The 19012-nt window shown below is 44.7% G+C and overlaps 1 protein-coding gene across 1 annotated transcript in view; it reads right to left on the reverse strand.

The window, feature by feature from the left end:
• The window catches only part of clip2 (CAP-GLY domain containing linker protein 2), a 29988-nt gene extending 12564 nt beyond the window's left edge, over positions 1-17424 (reverse strand). The window contains exons 1-6 of the mRNA XM_070844106.1: positions 17310-17424; positions 8707-9215; positions 4596-4720; positions 3227-3440; positions 851-1048; positions 661-764 (exon numbers count right to left, since the gene is read on the reverse strand). Coding sequence (XP_070700207.1) covers positions 661-764; positions 851-1048; positions 3227-3440; positions 4596-4720; positions 8707-9215; positions 17310-17424 — 1265 coding nt within the window. The remainder of the gene's footprint in view (positions 1-660; positions 765-850; positions 1049-3226; positions 3441-4595; positions 4721-8706; positions 9216-17309) is intronic.
• Between the last annotated feature and the right edge of the window lie 1588 nt (positions 17425-19012).

Raw genomic sequence — 19012 nt, forward strand, 5'->3', positions numbered from 1 at the left:
CATCACCTCACAGGAACAGTTCAACATTCTGGGAAAAAGGCTCATTGGAGCTGGAGGAAGGACCGCAGCAGTCTCTGCTTCTGTCAAAAGTGACAACATAACCTCCAGTAATTCTAAAGCTGACTTGCTTACACGGTGCGTCTCATTCGTTTGATCCACGCAGGACCAGAAACATAAAAAGCAGAGGTTCGGATTTCAAGTTTGTCCATCCGTCCACTGCTTTGTGCACCGTGGACGGCTGCAGCACAGGTTCTGGTCACTGTGAAGGCACCGCACACTGAGAATAAGATCATTTTCTGTTCACATGAGGATAAAACAAATGTCTCCGAGCTTCAGAGGCGTCACTATGTTCATCTGATCCAGGCTAGCTGCTTCCTAAGCTAAACTAAACTAAGCTACTCCTCTCAGGTGGAAAGCAAACATGTTTATTCTGGAAAAAGGTGAATTGTTCCCTTTAAAACAGTCTGACATGTCTGGGGAGAGACCACGATCAACATTTCACACTTAACTTCCCCGTTAAATCCTAATAACGAAGATCACAGGAACAAAAACACAAGGACGTTTGCAGACACTTTCACGTGTATCAAAAGAACAATGACTCACATTTAGATTTGGGCACCAGCGCTGCTACACAGCAGAGTGAAAGAAGAGTGGTGTTACCTTTTCTCCTCTTCCAGCTGATTGGCCAGTTCCAGTTTGTCCTTCTGCGTGCTGGCCAACATGGCTCCGACCTGCTGGAGGCTGCCCTCGTTCTCTGTTACGTACTGTGGACGGCAGGCAGGCAGGCGTGTGAGAGACATGCTGTAGCATCCAGTAGCAGCACATTCACCACATCCGGTCGGCTTCCTACCTGCATGTGCTGCACCTTGAGGGCGTTCAGCTCCTTCTCCACCTCGCCGATGCGACTGGTGGCCTTGGCCATCTCGGCCCGCTCCATGTCCCTCTCCACCAGCAGCTGCTCGATGTGCTGCTGCTTCTCCTTCAGGGCCTCCTGCAGGGCGGTGGTGCCCGAGATCTTACGGGCGTAGCGCGATGATGTCTCCGTCAGCTGAGGACGAGGAAAGGAGATAAGAGCATTAGGAAAGGAGCTGAGGAAAAGAGTGGAAATGTGAGAAGGCTGGAAGAAAGGTTAGTAAAGATGTTAATCAGCTTCTGAGATTAAAAATACAATCTAATCTAATAATCTAATGATCTGAACAGGCTTTGCTCTCTTGTGGTCTCAGTAATATTTCAGAATCATACAAAAACTCGAATCATGCAGTAACTTCATGATCATAAAAAGTCTAAGCTTGTTTTTCCTCGTTACGCTGAAATGAATTAATAGTTATAATGTTTCCATCCTGATAGGAGTCAGATCTCGTCCTAATCCTTTTACGGTTACCTAAAGATAAAAACATTAAAGTTGTTTTCTAAGGTTTTGGCTGCACGAGTCTCTGCAGCCCTCAGCGTCCTGACAGGTGAAGTACTGCCTTTGGCCACTAGAGGGCGCTCCGAGAGAGGATTCTGCCTGACCTATAAGGGCAGTCATCAATTTTATGACTGAAGAATAAAGAAAATTGAGTTTTCTTCAACAAGGACGTAAAAGCCAAACAGTTATTGGTCATAATGCTGCAGAAACAGCTGAGATGCTCAGAAGCTCAGTCAGAGTAACAAATCCACGCTTACTGGATGTGGATTCTTGCTTTTGTGTAGACGCCTCTATTATTTATCACAGCAAGGAATTTATACTTTGATGGATGTTATTAATATTTCACCGCCTTTATTTTCACAGCTGTGGAAGCAGTAACTAACTACGTTTGTCCTGCCACGTGACAACGTGACCTGAGGTGCACCAAAGATGTCTGACACTGCAGCCAACAATTAAGGGAAGTAAAGGGGAGCGTTCTCCATCCAGGATCTGGCGTGGAACCAGACACTAAAATCAATGTGAGATACTCTGATGCCCCATTCATTGTAGTTTGTTGCCAACCGTTCCTGAGCGGTGATGAAAGCAGCACTCAGGTTCTTTACTTTAATAAAAGCAGCAGTGACTCTATGTAAGAACACTCTGTTAGTGAAAGTCCTGCTTTCAAAGTCTTACTGAAGTAAAAGAACAACAAAAGTAAATGTTAATGTGAAGCTGCAGAGCAGTTTCTCCTCATGTGAACCTCATCACAACACAAACAGTCATTCCTACATTAAAGGGAAGCTTCAGGTGTTGGGCTGAAGGTGGTTTCCCTCTTGTAACTTATTTTAACAGCGACTTATTGACCATCAAAGACACTTTCTCACCCCCCTGTGACCGGGTGTCACTTTTAAGCTTCTTTACTGATTCACTTTTAAGGTGAAGAGACTCTCCATCTCTCCAGCATCGTTCAGCGTGTTTGTCTTTGTTAAAACCATGAATGTGAATCAGGATTATTAGTTTGAATTATTCTCTGTACTTTATTAAAGCCACAGTTTCATAACAGCTCATAATGAATGTAACATCTAATGGACGTCACAGGTGAGACGACCTGCCTCTATCAAAGCTGCTACCTTCCCATAAAATATATTGAATTTCTCTTCACCTCAGTGTTTTCTGTGTCTCTAACTACTAACTGGTGTTTCCAAAATGAAGCGCAGTGGAAGTATAAAGTAGCATCAAATGGAAACGCAGTCAAGTAAAGTACAAGTACTGCAACAATACTTTACAAAGTCCTTTTTGTTGGGAACGAGCTACTTGAGCTCCCTTTCAGCCGCAGGTCTGCAGATTTGTCCCAGAGGGACAAAACGCAAAGTCATTGAATCAGAGAGACTCGGTGTGCAGCAGGAAGATGCTAATTATCAGATGCTCGGCAGATAAAGGAGGCGTTCCAACACACGGGACACATTCATCAGCCTGCAGACCGAACCTGAAGCTTCACACGTTGGACTGGAATCAGAGACTGTAGTAGATTTATCATAGATCTCTACATGCAGATTATTGTTGTTAATGTTATTATTGTTACTAGTTTTACTTGATAAAAAAGGATAAAGTCAAATAATAAACTCAATAAATCCAAAGGTATCTTTAAGTCATGTTCTATATTTCTTCTGTCATGTCCGACAGATGCCGTCTCATTTTTATGTTCATTCCCTGAAATTCTCCTTGTGTTTTATGGAGCTGAAGCACTCTTGCCCTCTTGCTGAGAGTCGGATGAGAGGACCGATACCAAAACTGTCGAACTGTTCCTTTAAGCAGCACATGACGCTGCAGTCATCTTACCAGTCCAGTTCGGCTCGGCCGTCCACCCACGGATGAGGCCACCGAGCTGACTGAACTGATGGAGGAGCTGCTGGGGCTGTGGGCCAGAGAGGACACCCCCATGGCCATCCGCTTGCTCTTCTTCGCCTTGGCCGGGCTGGTGGAGGGGAAGCCGATGCGGATCACCTTGTGGATCGGAGCGAACAGGCCGAACTTTGGGAGACACTGAAAGTATCTGCAGGGGGAGAAGCAGGGAGAGGCCAGAGCTCAGGGTTTAACACGGGACTGCAAACACATCACCAGTGCACAGAGTTCCTCTTGAAGAGGTTTATGAGATACTTCCAAGAAAACTAAGAAAAAAATGATGGTTTAAAGGAAATAATGATCTTCTTTTGCTCAAAATCTCTGATAAATCATGACAAGTGTAAGAACTGAGGCCTGAAAATGGACATTAGATCAAATACCTGAAGAAACTAACGTCAGTGAACAGTAACAGATGACAGAATAGTAATAGATAAAGAGTTCAGCATTAATATTTACTAATACCTGAAATGTAAATGAACGGAAAATGAATTATTAATAGATAATCGATGACGCCTTTGTAAGAATGTAAGGATTTACTGCTGTTCTTTAATTTAAACAGACAAATAAGTCGTCTGAACGAGTCACTTTCAGGCAGCTGTCCAACATTTCACTGACAAAACAATTAAGAACATAATCAGCAGATTCATCACTGATAAAAATGAGTGTTTGCTGCAGCTCTATACATCTTTGTGTTTAAAGGTCTCTGTTAGTGACCGAGTGTGATGTTTTACTTCTATTTTATTTTGTTCTCCTCTTTTCTTTCTCTTCCTTATGTCTTACATCCATCTTTGATACTGTGAAAACAGCTAGACGCCATAAATAATGTGAATAAACCTCCGGGCCTCTCTGCACACTCTACTTTTTATTGTTCTAATGTCTTTTTTATACAGAAACTTGTACAATAAACTATTTGGGGATCACAGGGGGAGAGGGCTACACACAAGACCAAATCTGAGACCAAATCTTTAGAAGAAACAAATAAATACTTTAGTTTCTTTGTGTCAGTGACAGAGAGTTTTAAAGGCTTTAAAGTTCAAGTAATAATGTATATAATCACATTTTACCCTTTTCAAAGAGATTCTGGGAGCAAAAGCAAATAATAAACAAATTATAAAATCATAAAAATATGATAAATATGAAACGTGTCGGTGCAGATCAGTCGGTGTAAGTTCAGGAACAAACAGCTGGAAGAACCAACAACAAGCAGCTGAACAGACGGATCTACAGTCAGTTTCCTGTTGGGGGGAAAGTGAAGGAATTTGGAGGGCTTGAAGCATAAACAGTGTGTGTGTGTGTGTGTGTGTACCTTGTACCAGCCACTGCACCATCGTTCTTCCCCAGGGGCTCATCCAGCTCGACCCCGCACCACTCCCCCTTGGCGAAGTCCGTCTCCCCCATGTAGCGTATGACTCCCATCTTAGAGCCTCCCACCTGCAGCAGAGAGGGGAGCGATAACACGGTTAGAGAACTGGTTCAACATTTGGAGAAGATGAACACCCCTCTGTGATCTGTTAGCTTAGCTTAGCACAAAGACTGGAAACAGAGGGAAACAGCTAGCACGGCTCTGCCCAACAGTTTTAGCGCTTCCAGCCAACAAACATTCCAGCACACACCCCCCCCCCCCCCCCCCCCTTAAAAAGGCATATTTACAGTTTGGTTTAGTTTTAACTAGTGAGCTTTCCAAAGACAGACGAGCTGCCTCCCTCTCCTCACCAGCTGAGAGCTGTGGCCTTAAATTTACCAGAGAGAATAAGCATATTCCCCAAAATCTCCTTAGTCCCTTTATGGCTCATGTTTTTTATTCTGTATTGTCCAAACGCAGCACTGAGTGACACATTCAACATCAGCTGGACATCTCGTCTCTCCACTTGTGCCTTCTTACCATATTAAGCTGAGCAGACTGATCACTGAAGGCGACCTTAGTTATGGATCAGTGTCATACAGCACATCATGCATAAGCATGAATGAAGACAGTAAAGTTATATATTAGTATGCACGTCTTTACTGCGCGGATCATGAAGTCTTTCAGCAAGGTTGCACAGAGATGTGGACTCCGATTCACAGAGAAAGACGTGTTCAGGGTGCCACACAGGCAGGAACGCTGGTTTCCTGTCAGGAAGACGGTCTAAAAACACTCAGCGGTCAGCCAACGCACAGGAGTGACGAGTACAGCTGCTGAATGTCTTTCACACATGGCGACCACATGTACGAGACACCAAACCTCCTCGGCGTGTACAAACATCCCTCTGGTCACAATTTCCTTAAATGTCTAAAAACAAAAAGCATGACAGAAATATCAAACCACTGCACTGACATTTTACTCCAAAGCACATTGTGCCCTTCCTTCATTAATCAGTAATCAACCAATCTACGTTTTTAGGGCTGCAGCTAACAATTATTTGCTTCATTGATTAATCACATGATTATTTTCTGAACTAATCAACGTCCATTAGAGTGAAAATGTCTCGTTTCATCTGACCAACAGTCCAAACCCCAAAAGTATTCAATTTACAATCACGTAAGAAAGTTTAATAGAATATTTGCTATTTACTAATCAGTAAATCGGCTCAGTATTGTAGTAAAATTAATATGTCCATAATATGGAAAAGTGCAAAGAGCAGCGCAGATGCTCCAGAACCACCCCTGCTTTTCTAAAATTACACTTCTAAACATTCATTTCACATTAAAAAAGAAAGTGGAGTCAGGTCCCAGTTCTAAATACAGACTAAAAACAGAATACAAGGACAGAGAAAACAAAAGGGTGTGGTGTGACTCACTCTTTGGCTTTCTATTGTCAAATTAATATTCCACTCCTCTGACTCGTCCTTCCTCTAAACCACTGAGGCCGAGGAAGACAACGTGGCAACACTGTGGTGTCACAAGATATTAAAGTGAGACGGTCTGCTGTCAGACGGACTGTGCGGCGTCTCCGTGGCTCAGCGTCAGAGTGGCAGCGGTGCTCGGACAGCCAGTCAGCACGAGCCCCATCTTGGCTCCTGTTGTTCCTAATCTCGTCTAAAAGCTGAACTCAACACAGAACAAGCAATCCAGACGGTGTTGGACGGGAAATTCTGCGCAGTCATTCATGGACCTGTGAAATATCTCAACATCTACTTGCTGGATTGGTTAAAAAAAAGTTGATTATTTAACTTGTGTTCATGGTCTCCAGATGATGCATCCTTACACAGACTGAGTATAAGACGTGGATGGAGCCGACGTGACGTCACCCACTGGTTTGTGAAGCCTTGAGTTTGGCTTTATGGGCGTCGCCATCTTGGTTTTGCAGCCATAAGTGATGTCATTCACTGCTTCACCTTCTGTTGCTTTAAGTGAAATGTCTCAACAACTATCAGAACAACTGACGTGAAATTTGGTATTCATGCCCCCCTCAGGATGAACCACCATCAGGTCAAAATTCAAATGTGTCCAGTAATCTGGTTCACAGCTAAATACCTGCAAAACCTCAGCTGTGCACTGTGTTTAATGCTAATTAGCAAATGTTAGCATGCTAACACTCCAGGCTGAGATAATGAAAACTATAAATATTTTAGCTGCATCAGCATGTTAGCATTATCGTTGTGAGCACGCTAGCATCCTACTGTTGTGTCCTGACGTCCTGACATGCAGCTCAAAGCACTGCTGCACCTTAGCACAGCCTCACAGAGCGGCTATAGACACCTGATCTGGTTATTTAGAACAATCATGTCATGGAGAAGAATTTAAATAACGTTCTTGTATGTGAATGAGCATGTGAGGAAAAAATTAGCCATAAAAGTCTAATTATCTTAAAGCCTCATACCACAGGAAAGCACATTTGGAAAGGAATCATTGTTATCCTGTTCAATAAAATCATCCCGGCTGCATATAACTGATGCTACTTCGCTTCTCTACATCTCATTGACTGGCGGCCATTTACGTGGCTTTCAAAATATCCAAATAGACGCCACCAGCATCACATGCAACCCCACAAACTCTGCAAAACTATCCAGTGGGCAGGCCGGTGCTTCCTGTGGGTGCTCACACACCGAAGGTCCCAAGGAGAACGGAGACGGTAATCATGTGTTTAACCTCGATACTCGACTCCGTCTCCCTGTTGGGAAACATTTCAGCAACAACAATAGAAGTTCACTTTCTGAAGTATTCAGAGCTGCAGCCTCTCCAGGCACAAACATCTGCACAGCTTGACCTTAGTTTAACATTACTCCTCTGCAAGAAAGCAGGACCCGGCGCTGCTGCAGCACCAACAGAGCCTCCGGTTCCACAGAAAGTGTGTGAAAACTACTATCCCATAATTGAATACCTAGAGGAGGAAAACAGTCTTCGCTTTGTGTCCACAACGCGTAATCTGAGTTTCACACTTTGTGCTCATTTGACGACATTTTTGAGCCCGTGTTGTGTTTCCCACAGAGGAGGAGGGGCGTGAGACGACTGGACGGCAGCACATCCAAGCCCCTGCAGTAAGATAGATTACACGGGAGAGGCTTAGGAAATAGATGGATTCACTGATCAATGTGTCAGCAGTGGTCTCTCCTCTCCTAAGTGCTGAAAGTAATCCGGAGTGATTTACAATATTGACCAGAAGGAAGGCTTCTCGAGCTGCCTGTTTCCAGCGGCACAGGATCTGATGTAACTATCCCCTGTGCCCATCAGTTAATGGAGAGCAATGCGACCCAGGGCCAGTAACTCCATGCAGTGGACACCACGAACAGGGGCCAGTGAGGAAAATAAGCAGAACATTTTGTTTGGCTAAAGGAGAAAAAGGAAATAGAGGATGGATGAAGGCTAAATTCTAGTAATCCACAGAAAAGGATCCTGTTGGGATCAACTGTGTATCACCTTACAGCGTATGGACCCATCTTTACTGGGGCCTTCAGAAAGCAGTCATCAGCCTCCCTCTGGGACCGCAGAGACATCAGCTAATTACCTTCAGCTGCTACACACTGTGTGGGTCTCAAGTAGTGACATTACCTCCATCCACTTGATAATAACAAGCTTTCTGGTAGAGTATGTCTGTCTACAGGGGGTTAGCTTAGCTTAGCATAAAGGCTGGAAACAGAGGGGAACTGCTAGCCTGGCCCCCCACAGGGCAAGCACATACAGACAATGATGGAGTCAAATTTAAAAATCTTAGATAACGTATGACACCGAGGGTTCCTTTCCCACGACTGATGTTTGTGGGAAAATGCAAAGAAGGAATTTGTTCTTTCTTGCAGGAATGCTCACATGTAAACAGTCTGACTTCTTATACAAATAGCATGAAAAACACACTCTATGCACCCTAACAGGACCCATTTCTACTATCTTTGTCCTGCTACAGATATTTTACACTTCCCAGGCTTTCCCTGTGTGGAATAAACACATGAATTCAATGATATTCCATCAGTAGAGGGAACCTTGTCCAACACAGACGTACTCACCAGGACTCGATCTCCCACTTTTAGATCCTTATCCCCAGCTTTCTTAACCGACCCGCTGTCAGACATGTTGGACCCCGACTCGTTGCCCGTTTTCACCGCGCTGTTGAGCAGGCCCTCTCTGAGTGGCACGACCACCCGCTGGCCAGGGGGGGCGCCACCACCGCCACCCTGCTGACTCTGATTGTGGGCAGAGACCGAGTCGGTGGAGTGGCTGTCACTTCCCTCTCCGACCGGCTGCCGGTTGAGCTTCGAGGGTCTCGTGAAGATGCCCTGGAGCGGCTGGCACTCAAAGTAGCGCACGCCACCCACTGACCCATCATTCTTGCCAACTAGGTCATTCAGTATCACGCCTGCCCACTGTCCTGGGGCAAACTGGGTCTCCCCTAGGTAGGCGATGACTCCGAGCTTGATACCGTTGACCCAGACCTGCTCGCCCACTGTGTAGTCCCCCAAAACATCATCGCCCTCTTCAGAGATTTTAGTGGGTGTGGTGGGCTTGAGGGGACAGTCTGGAGAAAAAGAAAACATCACAGATTAGTATTATTATTATCATCATCAATATGTTGTGATCAGAAGAAGCAACATGAACAGAACTAATACTGTCAAATACTGCACGGGACTGGAAACCAACACTTCTCATTGTAAAGACATTCGCTTAGCTAAAACCCTCCTCGTTGGGGGGGTTGGGGGGGTCAAGTGGTAAACACTGCATACACTGTGAGAGCACCCTCATTCACAGTCCAGCAGAATCGCCTTCACACTATTCATCCCGTCCGACCATGTCATGCTGACATAAAACAACGACGAGAGAAAAAAAAAAAAAAGGAGTGCTTGGCAGGAGAGGACACAACAGGGCAGTTTGTGCAAGATTAGGCGTTACTCTAATTCCTGGTGAAAAGTGGGTCAGAGAGACGGTATCTGCGATGTGCTGGTGATTAACCCCGCCATGCAGCCCTGTGATATCGCCTGTTTGACACACAGATGAGCTGGATCTGGGTTTTTTCCACAGCAGCCTGTAAACCGAGCAGGGCACCATTAGCGAGCAGTCTACTGCAGCACGCTGCCAGTAAAAGTCTGTGTTTATCTCTGAGTGTGTGTGTGTGTGTGTGTGTGTGTGTGTGTGTCCAGGGCTGCCTCCCCGACACCCTGAGAGACGGCCTGGGGCTTCGCAGGCCCCAGTGGTTTTTTGCTTCATGCCTCAATCGCTCCCATATGTTGTGATGTGAGACACATTCGGCACAAATGCAAATGGCCACGACTTCAAAAAGGGTTTTAACTTGATGAGACGGTGAGAAAGTGTTCAGGAATGTGCTGCTTCCAGAAGATGTTTGTTTTGGGGAAAACTAATGCTGACAAATGTTGCTGGATCCCTTGTGATCATCCTAAAGGCCCCATGTTAAGCTAATTCTTTAGGTTTGCCGCTCCGTCAGTCCAGAAAGGCTTTGAGCTCCTGCCTCTTCAAACATGAACTGTAATATTCTGCAGACTTTTAGGAGAAACATTTGAAACACTGTTGAAAAGGTGTCATCGGCCATTTTGTCCTGTTAAACATGACGTGCACCAGCTGACCAAAAGATATTGACAATCAGAACACAGGAGCACTCAGGTCCCTCATTAATCAATGATGTGTCAAAACGAAAGCCGCCCGGGGCAAACTGACATACAGCATCAGCATCAGCCATAAGTCACTCTGGGTTTGACCCACATCTCTGCAGCTGGATTATGAACTCCATCCAGAGCACCAGACGTGGATCAGACCTGAGAAACCTCCCAACATTTTTATAAAGATTCCATTTGATTTTGGTTTTTATAAAAAGTCTCTTCCAACCTGTGAAAATGCCCCTAAACAGAATAATCCACCGGAGGGCTGCCTCCATCATCAAGGACCCCACCCACCCCCAACACAAACTGTTCACTCTCCTCCCCTCAGGCCGGAGGTACAGGAGTCTGAAGTGCAGGACGTCCAGACTCAGGAACTCCTTCTTTCCCTCCACCATCAGGCTCCTTAACAGCCGATAGGAGTCACAACTACCTCTAATCTGCACATTCTGTAAATATATTTATATGTTAGCAATAGTAGTTTATATTTATATTTTTTATATTTTATTTTATCCTCTTTTTTTACTCTTTGGCATTCAGTGTGGACATGATAATTTTGAATCTTTAATTAAATCTAATATTGAGATTCTGTAGTAAACCTACAGTTTAGAATCAGAATCAACTTTATTTGGCCAAGTTTGTACAAACAAACAAGGAATTTGACTCCAGTTCTCTCTTTATGTACAGTAAAAAGAAAGAAAGAAACTAGAACAATAAGAATGTGAACAATATAAGAACACATAAATAGCAGTATAAACAGTGGAGGTAGGTGTGGTGCAGTTATGTAGTGCAAATATAGTGTAAATATAGTGCAAATGTGCAGTTTGGGACTATTGCACAGTGGTTCCTGAGTCTGTGAGAGTAGTGAGAGTTCATCAGGGTGACGGCCTGGAGGAACAAACTGTCTCTGTGTCTGGTAGGTGTTGTTGTTCAGGTGTCCAGGTGTCCTGCCGCCTTACCAAAAGTTCATCCAGGCAATCAGAATAAGGTATAAGGTATGAAACCTGACTAAGCACAGCAAACACAACCCATAGTCCCAGTAGGAACATTATATGAATTCTGGTGCATGTCAGTGACTAACATGACTTCTCGTGTTACCAGCAGCCGCTTTCACTTGGGTCTTCTGTTGCTAGTAGCAACCACTACTGCTTACCTTTGAAATCACACCTTATTCAGCCTGAAATACAGCGCGCTGCTGCACACCCTGTCCACCACTTTATCTGAGGGTCCGATTTCTGAGTGTGTAAATGTATCCACTATCCCTGCCGCGAAGACGTGGAGCACACACTGGAACTAATAATAATAATAACAATAATAATGGCAAAATCTCTCACAACTCAGCAGCTGTCAGATGATGCAAAAGGATAATAATGATTAAGTATTTAAAATCTAAATAAAGTGATTCCCATTATAAATTCAGCCTTTTGACAGATCTGTGCCCAAACTTATCTCGACAGCCATCTTTAATTTACTCCCCCAGTATGAGGACTGTGTTATACTTATTGCAATGGACACTCCCAACATGAATGATGACCCCATCATCCACCACCAACAGCCTGCCTCCACTGTAAGATCAGGATTAGAACAGACACTACACCCCCAGTCCACTGGGGAGGAGGCGACTTTAGGGCGAGTCTCTACCCCCCCCCTCCTGTCCTTCCATGTGACATCAGTGATGGCGTTCAGACCCCCCCCCCCTCAGCAATGATATCAGGATCCTTAGCGCTGTGTCACTGAGGATGTTGTCATATACCAGCTCGGCAGACGTCGCCCATGTTGATCTTTGTTTCTTCCCTGCATGAAGCCCAATAAAACTCATTTGACGGTTTATAATTTTGTGAATCTGTACATGTCGAATACTGTTTTCACCGTTTAACAGTAAAAAAAACAAACAAAAACAAAAAAAACCTAAAGGAAATCCAGCATCTTCAACACGTCTTTGATGTGTGTTGTTCTTTTTTTTAAGTGAGGATCAAGCAGTCAAACATGTGATCCAGCCCCAGAGCAGCGTTTAAAACCTGCGCTAACCCATGATTTGGGTTGCTGCGGCAACAGGAGAGCGAGGGTAAAAGGATCCTCGGCAGAAGGAAGACTGGAGACACAGCCCTTACTTTCACTATTGTGCTTGGCCACCTCCCACCACCATCTGAATCCCACTATTCATCAGCTCTGCACAATGAAACCTCCACAGCTTCCTCCCGTCCCTCCTCCTCCTCCTCCTCCTCCTTCTCTTCCTCCCCCCATCACTCCCTACTTTGGTTACACACACACACACACACATCTCTCTTTGGCCTCTTTAACTCTGCTTATTTCTGATCATTTTCCGCTGTGACCATCATCTTGGTCCTCGGAGTTGTTCCTGGTTTTGAACTGGACCGGTCAGTGCTGGTGTTGTGTTGCTGTCTGCAGCAGTGGTTGTTTGTGGCAGCTGGCTGAGCAGCACAGACACCGACAGATGGACAGGGACCGGGGGGGTGGAGGGGGTGTCCAGCTTGTATGTTTTTGACTTTTATTTGGCGCCGAGTTTCATACAGCCAGAGAATCCACAACCGAAGTGTCATGGCCCACATTTTCCCTTCTGTGAGCACAAACAGGTTTTTAAATGGTGTTATTATCCCTCCAAACTACCACTTCATCTTCGTGAGGTTTAGCTTTCAGTCAGCACATTTTGTCTCCGCTGCATTAATACAAGAGTGCCGTCAAACCCACAATTCACTCCTTATGTTTTAAACAGTGGCAGAAGGATTTATTTTGTTCCATGTGTGTATTTAGCTGATTTAGCTCCAGGAGCAATGAGAGATTATAGAAATGACAGGATCCAAACATGCTTCTGTTCTGATTTTGGTTCTCACGTCTCTGGTTCTGTGTTGTAGTTTTGTCCAGTTAGTGTTTCCTCTTTTATTTTGTAGTACTCTTCTCTTGTCTTCTCTTACTTCCTGTCTTCCTAGTTTGCCGTCTGTGTGTCTGCAGTGCTCGGTTGGGTTTTTGGTGCCTCTTTTGGATTTTCACCTGCCTTTTTTTGATCTGACTGTCTGCATTTGCCTCCTTTTGGCCACAAACCCACGACATGACACTGATTTCCTAACCTTAAAGCATGCGTACACCAGGCTTCAGACCCGAACCTCTTCAAGAGAGGTTTTCTTGCTTTAATATCACCGGGTGTGTCTGGTCATTGTGGGGAACACTGCTAATAAATGATCAGGACTGGTTTTACACGACTGTCGCATCAATGTGATGAAGTGAGAGGTTTAATTTACTGGACTGGTCTAAAGCAGAGATCTCCCACTAACAGTGACATACCATGATAGAAGATGTTACCCCCCCCCCCATCCCTATCTGAGTATATTTTTAGAAGTCTCCATAGAGCGGCAGAGAGCGTCTCAACATCAGAAGTCTGATTGCTGAGTTCTTTCTTTGTGCACAGGTGGCTCAGCTGTCAACACCCCATGTGGGTGAGGTGTCCTTATCCATCAGCCTCCACTCCGTCTATCCATCTTTCCAGACTCTAGCTGTTATCTGGCTGTAAGATCTAATATAAAGCTGTTCTGATCAATACCTACACCCCCCCCTCATTAAGCACAGTTCATCTTCAAGTTGAATTAAATCAATACTCTTGTGCTAACAATGGATCAGATGTGCATATGTAATGTAAAAAGGGTTCTGTCAACCCACAGAGGACTAAAATCCAACTAGATCTGCACGTCTCCACATCAGCAGCGGCCTCTGACCGAGTCTGAGATATTTCTGTTTAGCTCCCAAGGTCGCAGGAGACGTGGCGTCACGAGCGGAGGCACAGCTCAAAGGAACTTTCCTCTGTTCGCTCACAGGCTACAGATTTTTCTCCGGAGGGTGGAACAGTCCTTTAAATTCGGCATAGTGGACCGTGCCAACTTCCAGCACAGTGGCCCCTTCTCACAGCCAACAAACAGGGGGCGCGAGGCCAGGTCAGCCTTAAGACTATCTGGGGCAGAGAACTAATCCCTCCATCTACCCACTGAGGCGGCAGCATCGTCCCACCGGTATCTGTTAGCCAACCTCAGGTAACAAGAGGGAGAAATAAGTCTCACCTATAAAAGAAACTGCTCCTATGTGATCTAGGAGCTCCCTGACAGCTGGACAGACACATTGATGGACTGCCAGGTTTGATTTCAATTGTCCAGCGAGCTGATTTGACCTATAAAACATATCTTTAATCTTTAATTTACTGCAGGAGGAGTTGCGCACATCGAGAGGTGTCGAATCTAATTCTCAGCGAGAAAGACGATAAAATATCTGCAATTATTCTCTGACTGATAACAATGAACCTGCAGCTCATATTCCCATTTAAATTCTGCCTCGTTGAAACTCAAATTCAACATATCGTCAGTGTAGTTCTGGCAAGACAAAACCTCAGTAGGATATCTGTCATTCAACGGTATCTTAATCACCTTTTTGAATTTCAATTGGAGACGTCTTGACATAAATCCTTTTAAAACATCTACAAAGAGTCTGGATACTTTTTAAACACAAACAGGTTTGAATGATTGTCCCTCATTTCATTTTATACATCCACAAATACATTACATCCACATCACACCAGTGAGAATCAGAGTTTCAGATGCCTACAGCTGCATTCTGGCATATTGGCAGATATCTCCAAATGCATTATCATTAGTCATGAATGGACAGTGGATATCTCATTAGTCTGATACAGGAAGTGACAAAAAGGCGTGATGGTGATCATTTCAGACACCCTAAAGGGGTTTTTGACTGAGGAATGACGGCCACGCACCATCGCTGTGTGTGTTTTATCTGTGGATAAACAGGATGTGAGCACACTAATGAGTTCACGCTCAGGAGAAACAAACGGTTTGAACCACAGGAGACAGTTTAGATGAGCGCAGGTCACAGCTGACGAGCTCTGGGGGACCAGCCTCAGTCCTGCATGCAACATTAAGGGATTCTGAGCCTTTAATGGGAGAGTTTAGGATGATTTCAGAGGCCGTCTGAACTCAAAAATGACCTCCAGGCCAAGCGCACACTTGGAGGGATAAATGAAAGCGCTGCTTGTTTACTCTCTTTCTAAGACTCTGCTTATTACACTCCAGTCCCACCTCTCAGGAGATTGTTCACAGATGTGCAGACGGGACTATTTCTGTAGAATACACATCTTATTATCTTCAAGTTTTAAGTAACGATGCGGCTTGTGTCTTGTTTTTCTGGGAAACAGTTTTAAAAAAGAGCTCTCTTTGACATTCACACAATGGGGAAGGAGTATTTCTGTTCACACAGTAGTTTGAACACTATCACAGCTTCGGTTTGCCACCTAAAACTAAGAACCCCATTAATATAACATGGCTGTGCACTAAAGCGATCCCAAACAGCGTCAGGTTGAGTGAAGGAAGCACTTCCTGTGCTCCTGTGCCGTTTGTCCTTCCCTCACTCTCATGAAATTCCTCAGCGAACATGAACCGTGACACACTTCCTCAGATAAAAGGCCTCCATACACTCTGACACTAATGAGAGACAAGCGTACTATCAGCCAAAGAAGGCCGGCTATTCTCCCTCTGCTGTGTTCGCTCGGAGCCGGGAGTGAAGCTGTAATTCGGCACAAACAGAGCTAACATGAGCGTGTGAGGCTGCCGTCATGTGAGCCAAGACCGGGGAGGACAAAGTGCGGCTGCGTTCAAGGGTGAGAACAGCTGTGATTACTTCTTACTGGCAGGAGCAGTAATTCTGGATCTGAGTGTTTTACAGAGATGTCTCACTTTGGTTGGCAGTCGGTGTGTCAGTGGCTGTAAGGTCAAAGCTGAGCTCAGTCACGTGTCTGTTTCTGTTATGGCCAATAAATCCCAGTGAGAAACCCAAACCAACAGTGTGCTCCCTCAGGTTTTCAGACTTTAGGATGTCTCCTGATGAAGGAACATGTCAGCCAGCGCATCAGGGGGTGTTTTTAATAGTCTGTGGACCACAATGGAGCTCTATGAAGGAAAGAACTACATCAGGCCTGCAGGATACATTAATTAGTGGTTTGGGTCTTTTAATTTGTAGACCACACTTATCCAAATATTCTCTCCATCTGTATTATAATAAAGCAATGTTGTACTTTCATGTAAGTGGATAATAATACTTTCAGGTGATGCGTTTGGGTGGGAATTACCATCTTATAAAGTTAATATGCCAAACATATTAGCAAACACCTACTTATTTACACATCCAGCAGACGCAGGGCAACACTAGCGTACATTTAGAGTCACTTCTAGGTCCAATATTTACTCTTTTAGCTCCGGTTTGGTCTCCACCCACTCCTGAGGGAAACATCTAGCAGCTAGAGTGCTTCCCCAGTGGAAAACAGCTGTAAAACCAAAAACACCGAGCTGAAGGACACTAAAAGGCTGCACAGGCTCACATTTCATCCATAATCTATGATTATTAGAAGATGCAGAAGGCATTTCTCTTTCAAACTTCACTATTAAATTGTAGTTTCAGTCCTCCTTTAGTGTTATTTATGGCAGAATCACACGCTTGGATTAAAGAGGACTTTGAGTCAGTCTCTCTCCACAGGAGGCGGTAATTATATTATATATATATTATTATAAAACAAGGCTAAAGCTGCATTAACTGTTGTTTGATCATTTAACGACTATTTGAATATTAGAAAAACCATGTCCCTGTTTTTAATATTAAAGAATAAATGTTAGTGCAGCAAACGCTGTGATTATTTATTACTTTCTACATAAATACACATTATTCTAAATGGAGACAGTGGGGCTCCTCCACACTGCTGAAACAAACAAGAGAAAAACTTGTGCTGGAAGTTGACGTTAAAGAAAACACTCCTCTGCTTACGAGTGTGTGTGTGTGTGTGTGTGTGTGTGTGTGTGTGTGTGTAATCTAATGCAGCTGTGCTCTACTGAGTCATTAACACAAATAAACGGTCCGAGCCACTTCCGGTGATGAGACGGAATAACTGGAAGAAATAAATCTCCTATTTTCCGAGGGGTCAGAAGGAGGAAGTAACTCACTGTCTTTGGGGACGACGGGGCTGGAAGTTCCTCCCGCCGAGGTCCTTCCCACTGGGCTGGAATGCTTGGGCCCCCGGCCAGGGATTTTCAGTCCGCTGGACTTGAGCATATTCATTCTACAGTAGCAGGGAGACGGCCAGGACCTGACAGAGCTCCTCCCTGGGCGATCGAGGCTTGTGGCTCAGGCACTAGATGTGGGAGTGGTGGCTGTCGCTCTCCATGCTGAGCTGCTGGAACGACACGGGAGGGATAAGGCAGTAATTATAGGAAGAATGAAGGGAAATGGCAGGTAAACAAGCAGAGGGAACTAAGAGAGACACACGTGTCACCAGGCCTGTGGAAAGATTACTGGAGAGCAGCTACTGACAACTGGCTGCTAGTTTTCACAGGGACAAGGCTAACGGAGGTGACAGGGTTGTTCAGCACACAGCAGAACAATGAAACACACTAGTTTCACCTGGAAACTAGTGTGTTTCATGTTGTTGTGCATGTTTTAGGACTCGTAGTTTGCATCGTCTCAGGCTGGCTCATACATCTGAGAGATAAGAAAGAATAACAAGTGTGTTTTGGGTGTTTTTTCTCACTTATATTCTCACTTTTCCCTGTTTTTCATGTCAAATACTTCATAATTCATCCGTTTTCAGGGTCAGAAACTGTGACAAGGGGTCAAGAATGTTGAGACCTGCTGACTTTTAACAATATGTGGCTTCTACTATCTACTGTCTTTACTTAAATAAAGAAATCCTTGAGGTTTGTTTGCAGTGAACTTCTCCATCAAACCATCCCAGTCGGCACCAGGCTTGACAGGAGAATATCCCCAATATGTTGGTGTTTGTGTTGTTGGCTGCTCATTACAGCAAACCTGAATGTGGCAACAGAAGTTAATGAGATGCAGGCTGAAACCCCCCAAATTATAACACCACTACCCCACTACAGCGCCCATGAGCAAGGTCTAAAGCTGTCTGTCTTCTACTTATATGGACTTATTATTATATTATATTTAGTTAGTATAGGCTGACTATCTAACACCATGTGATAACAATAAGCCTGTTATTATTGTGATCATCATCATCATCATCACGTCTGTCACGGTGAATTCATCCTCATTATTAACACCCCATCGCCTCATATATTCTTTCATGGTCAACTTATCAATTTCTACTGAGGAATAACATGATGGAGAGCCAATGTAGGCCGGTGCCCAAGTGGAGCATGGCCTACAAATCATGGCCCAGAGCCCATTAAGGAGAAATAAAGCTGTTAGAGCCACAATAAGCTAAGCAGCACACATCTGGCTGAGCCTTTTAAAGCCACACTCTGTGAATTAGGAAACAAAGCAGGCAGATTGCTGGTGGAGCTGATTGATCAGTCTCCATGATATCCACCCTCAGGATGATGGAGGAATCAGTCCTGTGAAACCTGTCGATAATAATAAGGCCCTCAAGTGTCGGCTGCTGTGGTTTTCATGTGGGGGCCTGGATTCATTTTCCAGCCCACACCTGATTTTAGTGAAAACAGGAGGATGAGGATGAGGAGGATGATGGTGATGATGGTGATGGTGATAATGCGCACCTCTACAAAATGTAACACACCGCTAGTTTGATCTATTGTTGTAGCTACTGCGGCAGCGTGGTCCAGTCTGCCCTTCACTTCCACCCTCCCAGTCCACCCCCCCACACACAAAATGACACAAAAGCGCATAA

The sequence above is a fragment of the Pempheris klunzingeri genome, chromosome 14 (assembly GCF_042242105.1).
Source record: "Pempheris klunzingeri isolate RE-2024b chromosome 14, fPemKlu1.hap1, whole genome shotgun sequence".
In the NCBI taxonomy this organism is placed as follows: Eukaryota; Metazoa; Chordata; class Actinopteri; order Acropomatiformes; family Pempheridae; genus Pempheris; species Pempheris klunzingeri.